We start from the raw sequence: 22,872 nt of genomic DNA, 5'->3' as shown, positions 1-22,872 counted from the left end.
CTGTCTTCCCTCCCTGTGGGCTCCTTCATGACGGAGACCAGGCGAGGGCCCGTTATGGGCTGGATTTATTCCACATCGTGCAAGTCAACGGTCATCTACTGAGGGAGGAGTGACGTAGGGACTGGCTCAGAGTCACAGGGCAGGGGCCAGGCTCTACTCTCGTCCTGATTTTTTTTCCTGTTGAGCTTTTTACACTAAAAATTAAGTCCTAACATTTATTTCCCTACTTTCTTTTGTGGTCACGTTAGGGATGTCAAAGCTCTATTTCATTCGAGTTCTAGACTATGGACTCATGGGATTGAGAAGTGAATGGGAAGGAACCTGGTCCCTACCAGACCCTCTTCAACCTTCCTATTGACTGTAGAATCTGTGTTCCTCAGTGTAGACCTGAGAACCTGAGAAGGCGATGTGTGATTAGCTTTTTACACATGTAATTTGATAGAGTAATTGAATTGTGAAATGGCTGTATGTCAGATTCATCCATCCTCAGTTTTAGTGATGCCAGTTTATTCATGCAGTAAGTTACCGGACAATAATCATTTATTATCTTATGATTGTACTTATTACCAGGGAAAGCAATTCACAGGCATTTCACCTTGTATCTTACATGACCCTGGCTGAAATAGTATTGTAGTTTTAAGAAAAAATGGTAAATACAACTGTATTTGAAGTTGTTAGTTGTTCTCTGGCATTTTTAAAAAATATATCTTTATTGATTTCAGAGAGAGGAAGGGAGGGTAGAGAGAAAGAGAAACATCAATGATAAGAGAGAGTCATTGATCGGCTGCCTCCTGCAACCCGGGCATGTGCCTCGACCTGGAATTGAACCACAGTCTCCTGGATCACAGGTCGATGCTCAGCCGCTGAGCCATGCCTGTTGGACTGGCTTTTTTTTTTTTTTTTTTTTTTTTTTTACTTTGGCTTAAAGAACAGGTGGCAGCTAAGGGACCTGTATATGTAAAGTCATAACTAAGTGAGCAAGTATCTGCTCAGCATCTGCTTTAAAGTAACTGTGATTAGTGGGAAGGGCAAGGGCCCAGGGTCAGACAGATTTGCATTTAGGTTCTGGCTTTGCCGTTGACTAATGTGTGATTTGCATAGACTATTCAGTCTTTCCAAGTCTGTTTCCTCATCTGCAAAGGTGGTCACACTGCCTACTAATTATAAGAATTAAGTTACTAAATAAGACAGCAAAAGTCTTTGAACACAGTGCCTAAAACATAAAACATGCTCAATGAGCACCAACTGTCCCTAAAATATAGCTTTTAATTTATTCTAGACGATGTGATAGTTTCTGTCCTATGAGTAATAACTCTTGGCTTGCTGATTTCCAACTATATAGAAAGACTCTCAAACTTGGCTGTTAATTATACAGAGAATAATTCCCAGGCATCTGAACAGCCTTCTAGCCTAATGCCATTCCTCCGTCTGGTGTATTTGGATACCTATTTACATCTTAGGTTTTAAGGCAGGATGTCTCAAAAGGCAAATGACACACTTTTTTAAAAAGGAAATTAAATTTCATTCCATTATTTTCTAGTGCCTTAAAAGTCATGCTGTTGTAGGCAGTGGGAACGGCACTGGGTATTAGTCCGGTGGGTTCAGCAACCTCGGTACTTGGGTTCTGGCCAGGAAAGAATTCAGTGCAAGACCCAAACTGTAAGAGAATAATTATTGGGTAAGTCACAGAAGTAGAAAAAATAATTCCTAGAAGAAATGGGCTTAGAAAACAAGTTAAAGAGGTAAAGGAAGGGCCCTTGGAGTTTGGGAGTGAGGAAGCTAATAAGGCTTCCTGGGGGCAGGGGGTGGGGGAGGGGAAGGGGAAGGGAAAGACACCAGTGTGCTCCCTGGAGGGAGAGCAAGCTGGGTTCTTGTCCTCAAGGTTTTTTTAATTTTTGTTCAAAATATTACAGATGTCCCTTTTTCTCCCCAATGACCCATTCCACCCTGCCCCACTCCCCGCCCAGTCCTCAAGGTTTTAAGGGTGCAGATCTTAGGGGAGGTCCCAGGGGAAGATCTCACTTTAATATTCAACAGTTTTCCGGGTGTGATTTTTCAGGGTTGTGGCCTCCACTGATTGGTTGGCACCGGGGGTGGGGTGGGGGGGTCATTATCCAACGCAGCTGCTCTGAGGTCAGCTGTGGCTGGTTCTGTTGCTTTTCTGGGCCTGGAGCTGAAACACAACTGAGGCCTAGATGTCATCTCCAGGGAGGAAGGGTGAGGGGGTCCAAACCACATGACCAGTGATATGTTAGGGGAGGAAAGGCCACCCTGGGGCAGGGTCCCACCCTACAATTGTCCTTTGCTGGGCGCCTGCTGCTTTCCACCCTGCTGACCTGCCCCTGGCCCAGCGTCCTTGCTCGCTCATGGCTGTCTAACTGCCCACCCAATGCCAGGCATCTTGCTCTGCTGTGCCTGTAACTTTGAGGAATTCTAAGGTGAGGGAATGAGGGGTGTGAAGGATCGAGGAGAAATCAGGACAATTAAGAGGAAGAGCAGCAGAAACACTGTCTCCCTGACTTAAGTGACGCTCGTATAGCTGCCTTCTTGACAGGCGCCATGTGGTAGTCGCGGAGTTGGTGAAAGCGAAGCAGAGGCGGGCACAGCCAGGCCCTTCAGCACTCACAGGCATCAGCGTAAGCAAGAGGAGTGGGAGAGCTGGGCCGGGGGTGAGGGGGAAGGCTGAGCAGCTCCAGACTAATTTTGAGAACTGATTTTAAAAACAACCCAATGACAGCTTGTCTCTTTACATTCAACAAATTCCTACACCCATACAAACTTTACATGTTAGACTCCCTGGGTAGCTTGTAAGCTCCTTGAAGGCAGGTACCATGTCTTATTTCTCTCTGTACATTCCCCTCTTCCCCCCAGCACAGGCACTCCGTAGATATTTGGTGGATGAATGAATAAATAAATGAAATCACACAGTTAAATAGGTTACTGAGCTGATGGTGTCCTACAATGCTAAAAAGTTAAGACTGTAACTTCAGTAAAATATTTTAAGAGGCTAACTTTGTCCATTTACATGTCTAGAGAAATGTCACTCACCATCACAAAGTTCAGGCCTATAGTCTTTATCTGGTAAACAATGTGTGTATGTATTTAAAATTTTTTAAGTTAGCTACACATGGAAATTAGGATATGTCATAAAATTTTGGATCTGTATAATTTTCTTGATTAGATCTTGACTGATATGGCCATTTTTCTTGAAAAAAGGAAAGATTTGGCTTTAGTAGAGCAAATGCTTAAGTGAAAAAAATTTGGCCAGAACTAAGTAGTGACTGGCCTCTCTAAATGGGACATGTAATTCGTAATTCACCGTCGTCTCCTCCTACTCATGTAACTCACTTATGTTACCTGCTCAACCCCAAATAGCTGGTTGAGTTTGTGACCTCTACACGATGGAAAGGTCTGGTTAAAAAAAAGCAGGGAGGGGGCACCCAAGGAAGAAGAAGATACTTTCCCTTCTTCCAAAATCCTGTGAGAAGTCTGACTGGAGTTGATGGGGAACTGCTGGGGTCAGAGGAAACACATACTTGAAAAGCAGCTGCATTTGGGGCAAAGCTGATACACCTATCTGTGTGCAGAGAGATGGAGGAAAAGCAGTGGAAGATTCCAAACTCCATTTCATTAGGCTGCATAATGGTCCTTCGTGGTCAACAAAGACCAGACTCCGGGCAGTCAGGGCCTTGCAATTAGCTTGGTTTCTGAAAGGGGGAAGAGCAGGATGGAGGTGGGCTGAGGTTGTACTCAGTCCAAACTACCTCATAAGCTCTCTGGTTCTTAGAAGTCAGCCAATTCAATTTACTTACATTTGGCTTCCACTTTCAAAAAGGCATACACTGGATGACACAATCTGTTATATTAGATTTACTATTTTACAGTGATGCAGCAAAGAGCCGGCCAAGTACCTTAGATACATGAGATTTATGGCCAGTGATTAATCTTGTAACAATAATAAATTGCCACCAAAAAGGGGGGAAAGGACAGATTCTTTCCCAAACAGGAAAGGAAATCTAACCCACTCATTTGATGGATGAGTATTTCTTTTTAAAAATCCAAACAGAAAACATTTGAAATCTAAAAAAAAATCTCTTTCTGAACACCCAACAATCAACATCTTCCAAAACCAAGTTGGTGGATCCAGTCGACAAACTGCATTTGCCCTCTCACCTTAAGAATATCAGCAAATTGCAATGGGTACCCTGCAGAAGAAATACGATATCCTCGCACCAGGGCTTTGCAGCAGGGGTAGGGCTTCGGCAGTTGGCAGGCTCCAGCTGACGCTCGCAGACAGGTCCAGTTTGAAAGATGAGGATTGGGGATGCAGCGAGCAGCATATTTTTCTTATTATTTTTATGTGTATCTAGACTTTAGGGGGGAAAAAATAGAAAAATGTCCCTGAAACTGAAACTCAAATGACTTATAAAAGCCATCCCTTAATTTTTTTCTCTAGCTCTTACTTTCTTTTTCCTCCCATGATTTGAAGAGAAAGAGGGAAATGAAATCATCTTTTTTAGATATAGAGGGAAAGTAATTTTAATTTTTTTGAGGAGGAGGGCTTTGTCGCAGGTTGGCTAACTCTATGCCTACTCACATACATACTGCATTGCTGGTAGCACTCTCGCTCCTTATTATCAGCTTTTTAAGTGAAAATCCCACCTTTTCTGAAGTGGCAATAGCTTATAGTCCACTGCTTTTTGGGGGGAGCGGGGGAGCTTTATATAAAAATTCAGGCGAGTCTTGCTTCACTGGTTTTTCCTGAAAGAAAACATTTCCTTTGTAGCTTGGAATTAAAAAATGCAACTATTGGAGTTGTTTTCCTTTTCCTTCCTCTAAAACCAAGAAACATATTTTTCTTTCTGCACTGAGACTATTACTGAACTATCAGATGACCAGTTAGGTCCTGAAACCAAGATATTTATAGTCTGTAAATATTTTTATGGTGGTGGTGGTGAGGAAAGGGGTGGTCTTCCCTATACACACAGCCAGCCTTATAATTTTTTTTTTTTTTAACATTTAAAAGTAAACTCTATTTCTTCCTGCCATGAGAGCAAAGCGATCTAAAGCTCTACTGGGAGAATTTATGGAGATTCTCTTTTATTGCATTCTCAGGCAATGTTAATCTGTGAGTTATATGAGTGATAAAGGTTACGGTTCGATTTTTGTGGTTCTTTTTCAGATCCTACACAGGTATTGAGAAATAAAAAAGAAGAAATTTAGAAGCATAGACAAAATTCTATTTCAAACATTGTATTTTTTTCTCTAAATCAGTTTTATCTCAGGGCATGTAACCCTGGAAACAAAGTAACTGAGGAGTTTTCTTTAAAAAATAATTGATGCTTGTGTGTCAAAGGCAATTTAATGATGCACAAGTCAGCTCTGTTTGGTAACAAATGATCCCTCCATCTCAACAACTTAGAACAGCAAAGGTGTCTGAGGGTCAGCTGTGGCTCTGCTGCACGTGTCCTCTTATTCCAGGATCCAGGATAAGGGAACAGCTCTTATTAGAATCATGTCGTTTTTGCACTTAAAGAAAAAGAGCTAGAGAAGTTTGCAGGGCTCTTAAAGCTTCTGCCTGGATGTGTTAATGGGTCACACATGCTATTGGCCAAAGTGAATCACATGGCCAAGACTGGTGTCAATGAGGCAGGGAAGTGTGTTTTTCCCACAGGAATCACTGCAGGCTCCATGGTAAGATGAATAATTACCCTAAAGGAAAGGGAAAAGGAATTACTGAAAACCACATCAATCTTGCAGGGTGACCACGAAGAACTTTCCATAAACCCATCACCAGTCCGTCCAGGGTGTTTCCACTCTCCATCCATCCACTGAAATCAGGACTCCCCCTGCCATCAGAACACATCCAGTGTCTTTCTCTCGTTGTTTGATATGTACTCACGATATTAAAATATAAATTTTATTATTTGCATAAGCAGAGGAAATGTAGAAGGGTCGAAATTCTAAAAGAAAAGCATTATAAGGTAGCCCACAACAGGAGACACACGCAAACATGCTCATTATTCCTAATTTCTTCTACCTGCTCGTATTCTGTTTCTCTCTTCTGTCTTCCAACTTCTCTGCTTCACCCTTTCCCAAAATACATCATTTTTATTTATTATATCTCTCATTTTTTCTTCATGCCTCTTATTTCCTATTCCCTTTTCTCTTTTCATTTCATCAACTCATCCCTTCCATTAATCAATATTGCTTCCCAAATATATCTAGGATACCAAGATAAAGCAGATATGATCTCTACCTCAATTTATGAAAATAGAAAGTCCTGCTAAGTCTGTCAGAAGTACTTTATAACTCTGAGATCCTATCATCACTTGCTCTCAGCGTATGCAGATTTGTAGGTGAGATGAAGATACCCCAACTTAGCTACAACATGAGGTACAATGTTTGAAGTGCCAGGAACGGGTATTGATGAAATGGAAATTCAGTAGGAGGAGATTATTTTTAGGATGGGTGGGTAACAGATCAGCCTTACATCTGAATTTTCTAATCATTTCCTTTTAAAATTTCCATTCCCTTTCCTTGACTGATTGTTTCTCCCCCTTTCGGATATTTTCTCCTGGGTGCCCAGCCCGGGGCTCTGAATGCAGTTCTTTTACTGTTTGCAAGTTCCAGAACCGCAGTTCAACCTGGCTTAAGGGAACCACTGCCTCATGACATGGAAAAGTGTCAGGCGCAGAGTCTAGATTTAAAGGACGCCGTCAAGAATCTGTTTCTCTTCCTTGGCTTTGCTTTTCTTGTCGTTGGTCTTGTTCACAGGCAGGCTGTCTCCTCGTGGCACCAAGGTAGCCACCAGGCCCAGAGTCCACCTGTTTAGCGACCTCAGCAGTTTCAGTTCTCTCGGGAGTTCCAGCAAAAGTTCCACTTTCACGGGCCTGTCCTGGGAAGCGGTCCCATTGCCCAAGCAGTTCCAGTAACTGGGGGAATGGAATGCTCCAGCTGGCCAGCCTGCGGTCACCTTGCCACGCTTGGAGCCTGCAGGAAGGTGAGACTTCCTTGTAAATGGACATACTGCGTGTGTTTCCTTAATAAGAAAAATAAAGTTGCTGTTTGAGAGGAAGGCAGAATGGAAAATAGACATGCGAAAACATCTGCTACAGAGTAAGGGCTTAATAATGCATTTTGATGGAAATAATGCTGTGAACGATTTTATTCATTTTATGAGCATGTATGGATGCAGAGAATTCTTTTTTCTCCCTCAAACTTCATTGTTCTTAGCCTCCCCCCCACCCCGTCTCACTCACTATCCATTCTACCCCCTGAAGATGCTGTCAAGCTTGTTTTTTATTTCTTTAAACACATTAAAGCATAGTTGTTTCATAGTTTGCCTGGTTATACCAATATTTGAAGTCTTAGTGGGTCTGTTTATGTTGTCCATTGTTTCTTGTCCACAGTGACTATTTTGTGTATATGTGTCTAATTATCTTTTATTTTGTGCTGGTTATTGTATTTGGAAAATTATTCACAGGACTGATGTGAATTCTGGGTAAAGGTACTTTATTCCCGGGCAGGTTTTAAATTTGCTTCTGCCAGCACCTGTGGGCCCTATCAGCCCAGGGGCACCTTATTCCAGCTCAGTGCTCGAGGGTCTCTAGACCAGCCTGGTGATGTAAATCTCAGGTGCAAGATGTGGCGAGGGCCGCTTTACTTCTGAGCCACGCTGACTCTAAGGGTCCGGAAGGAGGGTCTCCTGCTTAACCCTTCCTGAAAAAATGAAAATTCACATTTTTATGTTGGGCAAACAGCCCCAGAATGAAAGTGGCTTTTGTGCTCACTTATCACTGGGTTCTTGCTGGGCCTATTGTTCTTGACTACCTTACTAGCTGCTTGTGGCTGTTGGAAAAAATATTATAATCAGCATTTTTAGTTGTTTTCAGCAGGAGAGTTGATTCAAATAATCTAGCTCGCCATTCCCGGGCACTGGAAGTCTCCTCTCTGAACACCCTGGTTTATGCTCCGTCATTCCCGATCCCCTTTTTCTGTTTCTGCTCTCCCAGTCTCCCGCCCCTGTTCCAACCCTGTGCTCTGCTTGTGGATAGCCTCAGAGTGGGAAAACAAACCTGGATTTGTTGATATGAGTTCATGGATCAACTTCTCATGATCTTTGATGCACATCTTTCTTTCTCTGTCTTGAGATAGATGGTATAGGTGCTTCTGATTTCCCCAAAATCCTACCATTTGGTCCATTTGGACGCTGGTATATTTCCAATCTTAACTTTCCAGTCTTAACTCATTTCCACCATCTGAAAGCATGATAAAATTTACATTGTGACACAGGCGAAAGATACCAAATATACAAGCAATGCTGCACATATAGAACTGTATTACATAATTGTTACTGATATTTATAACTTCTTTTCGCCCTAGAACTGAAATAGATGGGCAGCCTGCTAAAGTTTTACTTTATTTGTATAACAGAACAACTTTAAGTCTGGTTTATGGAAATGTAACTTGAATCACCGCAATGGGGAATCACAGCCCCTTAACCAATCCCAGTTCACATCCCCGGGGCTCCTTGAATGAAGAGGTCCCGTCTCTTTAGCAAGGACCTTCACTGTGACTCTTCCCTCTGGCCTTCCCCAGCAGGACCTGGGGCCATTTACGCAAAGGCCTGTGTTTTGGGGGATGGGAAATAACCTGACTTTGGGGAACTCCTCTTAATTTCTTGACATCCAAAATGTCAAAAGAAGGGGCTTATGAAGACTAGACTTTTGGCTTGGGTCCATTTCCCAGTGTTAAAATAGCTGAGAATTTTTAGGTATCTCTTGTTATTAACTGGGTGTAGTAACACTTCCTTCCAGCAATCACATTCATACAAAAAAGAATGGAAGTTACACACATTACTTTAGTTCAGAAGAGTTCAGAACACACAAGATTAAATAAAGGAAGCAATTTTAAAACCTCAGGTCAAATCTTGAGTTTTCTCTCATGAGATGGTCCGAGTTGGGACTTCCTTTGAAGAGCGCCTCCTGGACCTCTTCCACGAGGATGCAGAGCGGAAAGAGCAGTGGGCCTTATCTCAGCAGCCTTCAGAAGAGCTCTCAAGTGGCAGAACACAGAACTAACATTTGGAGGAGTCAAATATTTACACATTTTTCAAATGTTAAATAAGTGATTATGGTGTGACTTCTAAAAACAACAAATTAGCCCGGATAAGGACCGGCCAGTGACCTTGTTGAAGATCTTTCATATTAATTAACTTAATTATTTCATACAAAATATAATAAATGAACATAGGCTATTACATGCAACCAGCAAAATGGACATTCAGCTTATATTTAACAGGAAAAAAAATTACACTAGCAATATGACACAATGGCAAAAATGACATAATTTATTCCAAACTAATTAATGGATAAATTCTAGACTGGAAGAGTGAGCATAACATCAACAAATTTCAACAATAAGAAGAATGTGGGAAACTTTAAATCAGAGACTATGATATCGGATAACATAAAAGATAAGAGAATTCTAAATCAATTAGCTAATGAAAACGAGAGTCAGAGCCAAAGTCAGCCAAATCTGTGAACAACTATATCTAGGAAAGATTCAGAAAATGTTAAGTGTATTCTAATGTAGCCATGTAGTACAGCCATAAAATCACTAATATCTTATGGTTTTTAACATTGAAAAAAAGTATGTGGAAATTGCCAAATGAAAATTTGAGAAGACTGGCACGGGGAAGAGCTTTAATTAATTAATTAATTAATTAATTAATCTTCCCCCAAGGATATCTTTTCCATTCCTTTTCAGAGAGAGTAGAAGGGGGGGGGGTAGAGAGGGAGGGATGGAGGGGGGAGAGAGAGAGAGAGAGAGAGACATCGATGTGAGACACATAGACTGGCTGCCTCCTGTACAGGCCCTGACTGGGGCCAGGGATGGAGCCTGCAACCAAGGCACATGCCCTTTACCGGAATCAAACCTGAGACCCTTCAGTCCATGGGTTGAGGCTCTAGCCACTGAGCAAAACCACCTAGGGAGAGGAAGAGCTTTTATAAGTTTGACACAAGCAAAGAAGCTATACAAGATAAAACTGACAAATTTAAGTACATAAAAATATTTTAACATTTTCAACATACATAAAAAACAGAGACAAATGATAAACTTGGAAAACTATATGAAACTCAGATCACAACAGATATATCTATATATGTATATTCTACAAAACAAAAATTAATGACAAAAAAAACATATAAAAAGAGGTCACCAATATCTCGGAGAGTTTATGGAAAAGGAAATATAACTTGCTCAAGTATATTAAAGACATAATTCATTTAAAAGAAAAGAAATACAAATTAAAACTACTGAGATACCATTTTTGCCTAGGAGTATCAAAGATCAAAACATGTTGGTATATAGGGAGATGGACACTTCCATTCATAGTAATTTTTTTTTTAAAAAATATGTTTTTATTGATGTTAGAGAGGAAGGGAGAGGAATAGAGAGATAGAAACATCAATGAGAAACATAGATCGGCTGCCTCCTGCACAACCCTTATTGGGTATCGAGCCTGCAACCCAGGCATGTGCCCTGGCCAGGAATGGAACCAGTGACCTCTTGGTTCATGGGGGTGATGCTCAACCACTGAGCCACACTGGCCAGACATACATAGTAATTTGATAGAACCTCTGTGGAAGGTAATTTTAAGAGTACATACGCACGCATGCACACACAAACATAACACATATTCAAGTGGTGGATCAAACTTTTCTACTTCCAGGAGTTTATAATGAAAAGGTAAAACGACGCATGGAAAGGTTAATTGAAACCTTGCTTATAACAAAAAAAGAATGACTACCATCTAAATGTCTATCAGGAGGGAGCTGGCTAAATACAATCATACAATGAAATAACATGTGGACTAGGAAGGTCCTTTATGAACTGATACTGAATGAACTCTAAGATGCATAAAAACAATTAAGGTGTATATTAGTGAATACAGTATTCTAGTTGATGTTTCCACAACCACAAGCTCAGCTAAGGAAGGACTCATTTCCCAGGATGTATCTCTGTTGTTAAGCAATGCATGACTGTGTGTATAAACACATGTGCGCACACACACACACACACATACACACAGACACATGTTTTCTTGATAAGCACAACATGCCTCTGGAAGTATACGCAACACTTGGAAGGTAATCAGGAATAACTGGTTGTCTCTGAGAAGTGGCTGGCTGGGGCAGAACCTTTTCCCTGGGTGTCCTTTATTAAAGATTGAATTTTAGCTGTATGAATAAATTACAAGTCTAAAAAGTAACGTACACAAGTCACCTCCCATCTGTAACATCACCCCCCATCCCTGCCCTCAGTTAACCTTCTCTATCACCCATGGGTGTCATGAAGTCCACCTCATCGATGCGCTTCTCTGGAAACAGACACCAGGCACACGTCTAATTACAAAGCCAGTTTAATGAAGCCGCCAGGTGAACTTACTCTGAAGGGAAAGTCCATAGAGCCTCCAAGATGGAGAAACTATGTTGGGCTGTGAGCCCCAACAACACATTCAGGGTTTAGAAATGAAAGGAGGCAGAAATACAGAATTCAAGTTAATAATTTAGGATCCACTAGAGTTGTATTTTTTGGGGAGTGAGAACATTCCTGGATTCTTGAAGTCAGGAAAAATATTCAATGAAAATCTGCATTATCAACAGACTAGGCCCAAAGAGATTAAGTACCTCAAGAACTAAATGTGACAGCTATTTGAGGATCAGTGGTGTCCTTTAAAAAGCAGAGACAGACCAGGAGGAAACCCAAGAAGAAAGGAATTAGGATCTTCTTTTTCCCCCAGAGCCCATTCTTATCTTAAGAGCATTAACCAATCTTCAACAAAAGCCGGCAGTGCTGTTAAAGTTCTTTATAAAATGGATCTGGGAGTTCACTACACTGAAAAGTATCTGTGGTTTAAAAAAATGCCAACTGTGAAACCCAAGTGATTAAAATTAGGGGCGTAATCTTTGAAGACAGAAGGTCGAAAGTGGTGTGTAAATTTAACTAAGGGGGCAGTGGCTAACTCTCACTTTTCTACATTGAAAACCCATCGGGGATGAGGTTTGTCCTCACTGGGTAGACTGCACACCAAACTTCTTGATAGAAAGAGAAAGGTGATTGTAAGCCAGAATATAAGAGAGGTGAAAGAGATCTTGGTCTAGTTTCCTAAAAGTATTGCCAAGGAGCTGAGATCCAGAGAAACGGCCACAGTGACCCACCCAGCTGGTTAACGGTAGGGCTAGATCTACTTGGACTTGTGCTTATTTTTGCTTTAATATATTATAACCACTGCACTTGATTGGGTATGAAAGCTGCACAGGAAGGCAGAGGGCTTGTCTAGGGAAGACTTTGTTCCCCCGTGGATTTAGCTCCTTTAGAAGTGCAACGCATTTGGTGTGTGCAGGTGTGTGAGCGTGTGGGGAAGTGGTATTTATGATGGCAGAGGGATATTCACGGCAATATCAAGTCATCATGCTTGTGTCACTCGCTCCCTAAGCTGAAGTGTTTCCAATCGCTTCCAAATTCTGGGATAAAAATCAAAGACTCTGGAAGCAGAGAAACAGATCCACTGTCCCTGCGATGTGTTTTGTCAACTCAGGGGCCGACTTTCCTTATCGAGGAAGTGGAACCAGTGACCTCAGCTCAAATTTATGCAACTCAGACATGCATCCAAGGAATAACACTGAAATTCTTAGCACATAAATATTACTATGTAACAGTAATGTTGGTTAAAAAAAATAGTTATGCATAGTCAGTAATGCAGTAGTTAATAAACATGACTATTCTCATATTCCTATTGCTACTATAAGCTTAAGTCTCCAGTATCTGAACATCTGAAACTGAGGGTATGGAAAAGAAAATTTAAATGGTCCAAAACGCTACCATAATAACCTGGTACCTGTGGCCAGTTGGATCTACAAGTACTCCTACTGCCAGAGTTACCAGCAGAAATCCTTCCGTTTTGCCTAAGGAGTAAATACATTCACCCCTACAGTAATGAAGGCAGGACAGATTTCACCAGGATGACCTTAGGTAACACCAAGTATATTTAATGTGTCACTTTATTAAATGGAGTGTCCCCCGGACCCAGGAGACTTATGAATGAGAAACACTGCAGTGGAAAGTGAACTCTTCTGCACAGCAGCCAGGTCTCAGTTTCCTGAGTGTTGCAAGCGAGCGGTCACAGGTTTTTGTAAGTTTTCCTGGAGGAGAAACAGAGTCAGGAAATAACGCTTCTGAGGATAAGCAGAAGCTACGGGCTACACCCTTTTCACGCCCGAAACGGGGGGCGCGTTTGAATGTCAGCGGGCTCACCGCCCTCGCGGGAAAACAAAGCCAGGGCGGCACTTAGACGGCGGCCGGGTGCGGCACGTGTGCGAGGGCGGCTCCCGTTCAGCCCGCGCGCGTCCGAGCAGCAGACCCGGGGCAGCCGTCGGTCGGTCGGTCGGTCCGTCGGTCGGTCGGTCGGTCGGTCGGTCGGTCGGTGGGATCCCTACGCCCGAAGGTCGCGCTGAGGTTGGACGCGAGCGCGGCGCGCGCGAGGACGCCCTGGCGGCGACTCCGCGGGGCTCCGGGACTCGCACGGGCAGGGGGCGCCCCCACCCCCGCGCCTCTCGGGGTGAGCCGCCCGCCCCGGGGAAGCGGGGAGGGGGTTCGCGGGGGCTGGGCCCGCGGGAGGCTGTCAGCGCCCTTTAGGACCTCAGGGAAGCCCGAGCGTTTCTGGCTTTAGGACCCAGGAACTCCGCGGCAGCTCGGACGGGACGCCGTGGACCACAGCACCACCTACTTATAGAAGCATCCCGAGCCGCAGCCCGCCGCATCTCCGTCGGGAAGGGCGCTCGCCGCAGCCCGCCGGCCTCCCGCGAGCGTGTCGCCTCCCTCCGCCGGGAAGGCGACGAGCCCTCGCTGTGAAGTCGCTGCGGGGAGAGCTCGGGAAGCCGGCCAGCTGGATAGGGGCGCAGAGCGCGCGAGCGAGCGTGCCCTCGCCGAGGACCACACCGGCGGGGACGCAGCATCCGCCGCCAGCCCGGGGACCCTCCGCGCCCTTCGAGCCCGCGGCGGCGGCCGCCCGCCTCCCGAGCTGCCGGGCGCTCCCCGCGGGTCTGGGCAAACTTTCCCGCGGCCCACGTGCTAGCGGGGCCGGCTTCCGGAGCCGGGATGGAGCGCCGCGCCTAGGCACCCCGCCCGCCCGCGCGCCCGCCCGCGACGTAAGTGCTCCGGCCGCGACCCGGCGCCGCGTCTCCCGCCTCGCGAGCGGAGGGCCGGAGAGCGCGCCCCAGACCCCGGCCCTCTGCGCGTCCGGAGCTCCCTCCCGTCCCCGGAGCGCCGCGCACGCCCTTTCCCCGGGTCCGAGCCCGCTGCACCGCAGAGGTGGCTAACGCACCGATTGCGATCGCCGCCCTCTCCAAGTCGCGCGCAGCTGTGCGCTCGGGGTTACGCAGCTCGGCGGCTCGCGCGGGGCCAGGAGTTCGCCTCCCTCTCCCTCCCCTTCCCAAGTTGGGACGCGCGCGGAGGCAGCCGCCCGCCCGGGGCTCTCTCCGCCCCCACCCACCCCGTTCCTCCTCCCGGTCTCTCAGGTTCAAGGCGGGGAGATGCTGACGGCGCGGAACTGACCCGTGCTGTCCTCGGGCTACTGGCGACTGTCCCCAGCAGCGGTCAGCGCCGGCTCCTCGGATGAGCCCTCCAGTTCCCCGACTTTGAGAGGCTTCTCTCCCCCGCCCGACCGCCCAGATGCAGTTTCGCCTGTTCTCCTTTGCCCTCATCATCCTGAACTGCATGGATTACAGCCACTGCCAGGGCACCCGATGGAGGCGCAGCAAGCGAGGTGGGTGCTCCGCCACCCGAGGCGCGCGGCGCGGGAGGAGGGTCGCGGCGCCCACGCGCTCGGGGCTCCGGGGGGCAGGACCGTGCCCCGCTGCGCTCGTGCATCCCCGCTCCCCGCTCCCCGCTCCCCGGCGCGGGCTCCGCGCTGCGCTCCCTTTTCTGGGCTCAAGGTGCGGCGGACGGGAGCGAATCGCACGGAGAGCCGGGTGAGCCCGGCTTCCGCGGGTGCCGGGGGCTAAGTGGTGTGGTCCGCGCCCGCCTCGCTGCCGCGCTTCTACTCTGAACTCGTCTCTCTTTCGGCCCCTGCTTATTTTTAGCCCTCTCGAGCACCCCCCTTGCAGCTAATGTCTCTGCCGCCTCCACGCACGTGCGCCCCAGACCGTGACCCCAGACCGCTCAGGACACGGCCCGGCCGCGCGGGTGCGCGCGTGCAGCCGAGAGCGCGCGGGAGAGCTCGGAGGGGCGCGGACCGCGGTGGAGGGACCCGCATTCCCGAGCGAAGGGCGACACTGATCTCTTTTTCCGGAACGTAAGGCTAGCCGGCAAGATTCATTAAACTTTCTGCACTGAGCAGTGAGTCGTGAGCAGGTTTTCTGGGGAGCGCTCGCCCGCAGAGTGATGTTTTGGGGACAGGCCCGACTTCGCCCTCCCCACTCGTCTCAAAAAAAGCAGCCACTTCAGAGGGAGGTTTCCGTTCTCACTGACATTCACTTGCGGCTTTAAACAGCTCCCTCCCTCCCCATCACCTGTGTGAGCTGCGGAAAAGGCGAGTGGGAGCCTCCGGAAAGGCTTCTGAGAGCCAGCTTTCCAGCGGCTTAGTGCGCCAAGTTCCGTCTCTGAGCCTCGCTGTGGCTGTGCGCATCCAACTGCGTTTTAGGGGAAGAGCTGCTCAACACAATTAAGTCTTCTGCGGGATTTAAACACCGCCCCTCCCCGCGCCACCCTCCTACACCTTGCGTTACCCGCTCCTGGGGGGGGGGGGGTGCACAGCTGCTCAGAGCTATCCAGCAATTCGAACTTTTGCGCGGGGTTAGAATTTGCCTTGAGGTTAACAGATCTTGATTTTTCTGGGCTATAAACGTCTCACCAGACCTGTGATGTGATTTGTTTATAACTCATTTTATGGAATCTCCAGTGCTGCATCCAGATTTTGGAGAGAGCTGTTCGCGCCCTAATTTTTCATAGTATTTTAGGAAGTCATTAGGCTGTTCTCACCTACCCGCAAGGGCTGGAGGTTGCCCTGCGTGCCCCCCCCCCGCCCCCCCAGGCAGAGCTCCTGAGAACCGGTGGTCTGCAGCTTCCGAGGCCTGTTCTCCAATTGACACTGCAGACCTGTGGTTTATAAGGATACTCCTCTCTCTCTCCGTTTCTGACATTTGGAAAATGCTTATTTTTAGAAATTATTCTGTATGAAAATACTAGGGAGAAATTTCTCCCAGAGGCCATGCAAGTTTGATACTGATATTAGTCTTGGAAGAGTCCCTTTCTCTCTCCCTCTTCTCCCCCCTCCCACTGGCTCCTTTCTCTACCCCAGTGTTTTCTTTCGAGGTATTATTTGGTTGCGTTGGCAATTTTTGATTACACTGTGGTCAAAAGTGTTTGGAGAGGCTTTCCCCTACTCTTACAAGCAGAAGTTGCAGTCTACTTGGTTGAAAAAACTCAAGTGCTTGGAGTTTAAAAAATATAGAAAGAGCAAAAAGCCTCCGCCAAGCCCTTGTTTATTAGCAGACTCACTAATTCAGGGATGTCTTCCTGATCCGCCTGCCTGTCCCGTCGTGGCCCAGCGGGGAAGAATCCAGTATTTGTTTCAGTGGAACTTGATGTGGAGATGCTGCCTGGTGGGGAAGGACGGTACAGCACTCCTGCGGCCAGAGGCGATACTGCACGCGGGTCTCCCTACCGTCTAAGTCCTGCCTGCCTCCCTAGGTATCCCAGGCAAAGCCTATTTATTTTAAAGCTGCTTTAGCAAAATTTCATACCCTCCACGTCCCCAAGTGCTGAGATTTAGAAACCCAGTCCTAAAGTGTGCAGTGGTAACTTTTGCCAAACCCACCTTTCAGTTTAACAAATTCAGATGCTTTCGAGTACATGTAGATGGGTAAGGTTGTAAAGGAAAATAAAATTCTATCAAAGCGTATTTCCACCCCCTCCCCCTTAACAAATGTCCCTTCCCAAATCCCAGGTTTCTGGCTAAAATAACTGCGGTCCTTAAAAGTGACCACACTATCTGTGCCAACAAAGGGTGTACTGTGTTTTTAATTAAAAGTGGAACTACTTAAAGGGCTGGCTAGACAGTGTAGGGTGATAGTAGCTATTCTGCTTTGCAAGGAAGCTTAAGGGTTGCATTGTGAGAGCCCTGAAATGAACAGGGATCTAACTCAGGTTGTGTGAATTGTTCCTCTTCACAAACTTAAGCTGGTTTTAATTGATCTCATGTCCACTGATTGATCCTATACCAATTGTTGCGCATACCAAACAATTGGCTCCCCCAAAGGAGATTGATTTAAATTAGTTCCTCGGTGAGTGCTTGACTACAGGCCAAATCATGTCAGCAGGGACCGCTGACATGCCAGAGCCTATTGTGGTACCAACATTTCCCCCCTTTCCCTTTGTTTTTGATAGTGGCAGTTAAATATGTTATTTCCCAGGAAGAAAAGTGATTAGTACCTTACAAAAAAGGTGTCGTGGCCCAGAAGATGAGTTATATTCTTGGCTCTGTGCTGCGATGTAGGCAGCAGTGATACCAGGATTGGTTAGGCTAATGCCTGGGATTTGATACTTTTTTATTTTTTTTCATATTCCATCTGCAAATAATCAGACCTTCACTGTGGAGCATTCTCAGAACTTCTTTGGCATTATGTTTAGTCTGCTCTATGATCTCAGATGCGCTATAATATCATTTTCTTAATGAAATAAAATTCTTGGCAGAGATCAGATAATTTAGTCAGTTAAAATCAATTGCATCCAGTCTGGAACAGAGAGCAAATATATCATTTAACTCTATGTTTTATTTCAAAATACAGCTAGAGGATTTGGAGTATAGAATGCCAACCTCCCCGACTTTTGGACAAACCTTCGTATGGGGAGACCATCATAAGCAACACGGATGAATATTTCTTCTCCTTAGTTAGAGACATTTATAAAATGAAAATGCATCTCAGAAACAGTAATGGGGCCTGGCAGCAATAATTTGGAAAATGAATTAGGCACGAAAACAATGCTGAGAATGTCTTGTCGAGGGGAGACACACGTTCAAGGTTTTGAAAAACTGATTGATGACTCCTGTGTTGCCTACTTGTTAACAGTCATGACTCATTGGCCCCCTTACCCTCCTCCCATTCAGGTGCATAGTCACTATTCGCTACTGTTAACCCCCACCGCCTGGACCTGTCTCTGGAAGTCTCATGACTTATTTGTATGGTAAACTGGGTTATTAGATTTGTTTTCTTTTTTTGTAGTGGTTGTGAGCCACATTTCAGGCTGAATTACTGCAAGGTGGATAGACGCATCATAACTTTATCGTAGGTTCCCGGGATTTCTTGAGCTTGGTACGTAGTGACTTATCTTTGTATCTCTTTCATTTGTCTATATGCTTAGTCACATTTTAACCAGGGTTTTATGAAAACTTCTTGATAAAGCCCTTTAAAAGCAGCAAGGCCCCCAAACCTGTAATTGGTGTTTCTGGTGGTCTAACGGTAGGGCGTGTGGTGTGACAAGTGCTCCCTGCTGTGGCCTTTTCCATACTGAAGTGTGGCGACATCTCATTTTCCTAAGATAAGATTTGCCTTCTCCCATCAAACTGAAGTATTGATCACAAACAATGTAGTGTATTTCTGGCAACTGAGGTTGGTAAAAAAATCAATTTGCATCTTTAAAAATACAACGCCGAGATTTGGAGATGTTTGGTTTTACAGGTGCTTTGAGTGCTAGCTAATGCCTCACAGCAGTCTTTCAAAATACAGAATGGCATATGGAAGATGCTAACCTGCACTTAAATGCAAAAGCTTCAAAGTACATTTTGTGTGCTCACTGTCTTTAAGTTCCAGGGTACTTTAGAAAAGCTGATGCGATGTTTAACTTCGCACTATAAACATGTTCTTTCTTTTCTTTGACCAATGGGCTGCTTTTCCTTGCATAATTCTGAGTTTTTCTGGCTCACGTCCCCCCAGTGCACGGAGGTCAGAGAGTTGCCATGCCCCAACCAACATCTTACTTAACTGCTGGAATTTGGAAGTGATTCAGAATAGGTGACATTCTCCCAGGCCTCCATTTAATCCTGGCTTTCTTCATCTGCTTTTGAAATCCAGCTTGGGTGGGTTCCAATATTTGCAGAAATCACCAGTTGGAAATGACACTTCTAATTCCTTAATGCAAAACCACCTCTTGATTTAATCAGAGACTAAATGGCCAGTTTATGGATTGTCCAGGCTAGTTTTTACTTCTTTCCTTCCAACTGACTGCCTTTTAATCCATTTTTCCCCCTGGAAATAAGCACTCTTGCCCCTCCCAAGGCCAGGAAATAGATGACAGACATCATTTGGTATATCACTTGATCACCACTCTGCTGAAGGAGGTGGTAAGCTCTGGGATGAAAATAAAGTTTTAAACTTCCCTTTTTCTTTAAAGTATCATGATGTTCATTATTTCCCCCCATGATCTGCTGCAATCTAGGACTGGCCCTTAGGTAAATACAGTGTTCCATACCCATCTTTTTCATATTTTTATCTGCAATACATACAGAGGGTGCTAATTAATACTAAAGTGCGTATATTACAGACCTATAACTATAACTATATATGTGATATAACTATATATGTGATAAGTATATCACATATATAGTTAGGTTATATATAGTAATATATAGTTATATAACTCTAACTATATATGGGATAGGGACTGTATATGTGCATAATGTGTGTGTATATTTAGATGTGCGGGTGGGTGTCAAGAAGGGGTGGGGATGGTATGACTAACGGATGGGTTTTTGTAACTAAAAGGATTTTCACTTATTTTTCTCAGTTCTTGTTTTCATCTTTCTCTCAAGCAGGATGACAGACAGGACTGTGGACAGGGCACTGGGGGAGGAGGAGAGGCATTGAGTAAGAAAGGATGGAGCATTTTCAGTTTTCCCAAAGCCACCCCTTCTTCCTCTCTGCACGAGGGCCTCACTGGGTCACCTTCACTTCAAGCACGCTGCTGTCCCCAACCCTAAAATCTTTCATTTCCTTCCCTATGTTTTTGTCCTAACTCTTCCTTTCCCCCCACTTCTCCCTTTCCCTTGCTTAACAGTCCCCTTCCATTCGGGCTTGGTCACAATCTGGCTCCTGCCTCCATTGCTTTGCTGAAAGGGTCTTTTGGTACACCCAGTACTCACCTCATTGCCAACAGGGCTCCAGTCTCAGTTCCCCGCCCCTCCGGGGATGTCGCCGCACTCCTTTCCAAAACAGGCCTCTTCCTCTGCCTAGTGGCTCCCCGCTCTAGTTTCGCCTCCCACATTCTGCCCACTTTTCTTAGGTCCCCTCATTCAGAATAGGAATAGACTAGTATTTCTTTATTCTTTCCTTGGGGATTGCACCCATCCCTATATCATGAACTGTTATTTCCACATAGAGTCCTTCAACTCAAGCACCAACTTTTTTTTTTTTTTTTTCAGAATGATTTTTTGTTTTGAGCTTCAGAATATATTACCGTCTGATTTTCCGACTACTGTCATATGAGTAGATATCCCAGGCACCCTCCTATGTGGGTAGATACCCCAGGCACCCTCCTATGTGGATAGATACCCCAGGCACCCTCCTATGTGGATAGATACCCCATGCACCCTCCTATGTGGATAGATACCCCATGCACCCTCCTATGTGGGTAGATACCCCAGGCACCCTCCTATGTGGATAGATACCCCAGGCACCCTCCTATGTGGATAGATACCCCATGCACCCTCCTATGTGGGTAGATACCCCAGGCACCCTCCTATATGGGTAGATACACCACGCACCCTCCTATATGGGTAGATATTTCATTCCATGCACACCTAAACTTGACAACTTGTTTTCCTATTTCATGTCCTCCCCCACATGTGTCCCTCTGCCTGTGTTCTCATTTCTATTCATGGGTTTCCATGTGTCAAGGCTGCAAGCCGCACTGTAGGCTTTGAATCTTCGATTTCCTCTTTTATTGGTTCATTCAGTCCTAGTGAGTGCACTTCAGAAACGGTGCTCATATCCACGGACCTTCTGCTCCTCCCTGGCCCCCCTGACCCTCATCTGCCAGCACCCGCTTCTCCCTCCCTCCCTCCCTCCCTCCCTCCCTCCCTCCCTCCCTCCCTCCCTCCCTCCCTCCCTCCCTCCCTCCCTCCCTCCCTCCAGCTGCCACAGTGCCTCTCTCATCCACAGACTTGACCCGTTGCTGCTCTGTATCGGCTGTCTCCGTATCAACTGCCTTTTTATTTGCATGCAGGGTTCCCGCCACCTACCCCCTGACTGCAGCCTGTATCCAACCTCCCACCTCCCTGAGAGTATTATATGCTTAAACTGTACTAGATCACTTCACTTCCAACCACATGTGTTTTCGTGCTGTTGAGCATGTGGCAGTCCACAGCTGAAGTGTCACTGCCTCCATGAAGCCTCCCTGGAGTTTTCCGCCTTTTCTCTGAATCCAAATTTGAGTATTCCCTCAGTTTTCTTAGCTTTTTGTGCTTCTCTTAAAGAACTCTTACTTTCCCTTTTATTCTGGTTATTTTGCCATATGTCTTATTACTATATTTTAAGCTCCACTATGGCAGAACTTTGGCGTGTTCATTTTAACAATCCCCAAACCAGGCCTGAAGAGCGCTTCCCCCACAGGTTGTGGCCGAACAAAAAGTCATTGACTAAGACTTTGTTCGCTGCCTTTGAAAGGGTTGAGTCTGGGTTGACTTATTAGAAAGATGAGCTGCTTACTGAAATAAATGTGATTTTAAAAACTAACAGTTAAATTGAAAAGAGAGAACTAGAAAGGAAAGGAAAGGAATCGCCTTTGGGCCCATTCAAAAGTTCTTTGGTCCACAGACTATTACTCAGCCTCTGAACTAACTACAACTCATAGTTATGCTAATAACATAACTGAGACTAAGTAACTGAGGGCCGAGGGGAGTAACTGAGGTGTAAGACCATACATGTGATCTGGTAAAATTAGCATATTAATATTGCTAAAAATTTTTGTCATTATTTAAAAAAAAATCCTTACTCTTGTACTTGAATTGTAGGAACCTCTTTTATTTCTAGCATTCCAATAGCCAGAACACGTGTGCGTGTCTGTGGGTGCACACTCATGCATATGTGTGTGTGTGTATTTTATGTGTCCACGCATGCATATGTATTTTAGCCATTAGAATACAGTCAGAATAACCAATCAGGATTAGAGAAAAGCTAGTAAGTATTTCTTAGATTCTTTATGCTTTAGAGTAAATATAATTATAGGGAGCCTTCTCCCTTACATAGCTGTTTTGGGAAAGCCTTACAATTTACTCAAAAACCTTTGCATTTTCATCACCTTCCAGAGGATATGAAACAGAGTTAGGATTGCTCAGAACATCTCTTTTGAGGTTTCTTCACTTAGGGTCCAGAGGTGGGGGCAGCGTTTTTGTGTCTTCTGTAATTAGAAGGAAAATCTTTTCTGTTTTTGGGGGGTTTGCAGTATAGAGAGAGGATCTAGAGCTTTCGCTGAATCATCAAAGTGGCCCACAGTTCATCTCTTTCCTTCAACAGGTTAAGAAGCATTGATTGAAGAAATAGGAGGTAACCGTCTTAATTAGCATGATGCCAAATGGCTGCTTCACATGGATACAGAAATTTGTTCTCTGAATTCACTTTCTGTGTGTGAGTTTCTAGCCCTTTGCCATGTGTATACTTCACAGTCTGAGGACACATTGGAAGCACTATCTCAAGGTTTATTTTAATAAATACTTACTTGGCTAATACTCCTTACTCAAAGACAATAGTTGTTAAATTCTCCTCTCCATTTCCCTAAAAAGTTTATAAAAGTACAAAATAAATAGACAGA

At 45.2% G+C, this 22,872-nt stretch overlaps 1 protein-coding gene across 4 annotated transcripts in view; it reads left to right on the top strand.

Moving 5' to 3' along the window:
• The first annotated feature begins 13,780 nt into the window (after positions 1 to 13,780).
• The window catches only part of RSPO2 (R-spondin 2), a 112,708-nt gene continuing 103,616 nt past the window's right edge, over positions 13,781 to 22,872 (top strand). For 2 of the 4 annotated variants that reach the window (XM_081116608.1, XM_081116606.1), the window contains exons 1-2: positions 13,781 to 14,216; positions 14,586 to 14,833. In XM_081116608.1, coding sequence (XP_080972734.1) covers positions 14,740 to 14,833 — 94 coding nt within the window. In that variant the 5' untranslated portion in view covers positions 13,781 to 14,216; positions 14,586 to 14,739. Of the gene's footprint in view, positions 14,221 to 14,585; positions 14,834 to 18,290; positions 18,381 to 22,872 lie in introns of all 4 variants that reach the window. The other 2 variants (XM_081116609.1, XM_081116607.1) reach the window with 2 other exon arrangements.

Source organism: Miniopterus schreibersii (assembly GCF_964146895.1).
Source record: "Miniopterus schreibersii genome assembly, chromosome: 17".
Lineage (NCBI taxonomy): Eukaryota > Metazoa > Chordata > Mammalia > Chiroptera > Miniopteridae > Miniopterus > Miniopterus schreibersii.
This window is presented reverse-complemented; position numbering and strand designations above follow the sequence as displayed.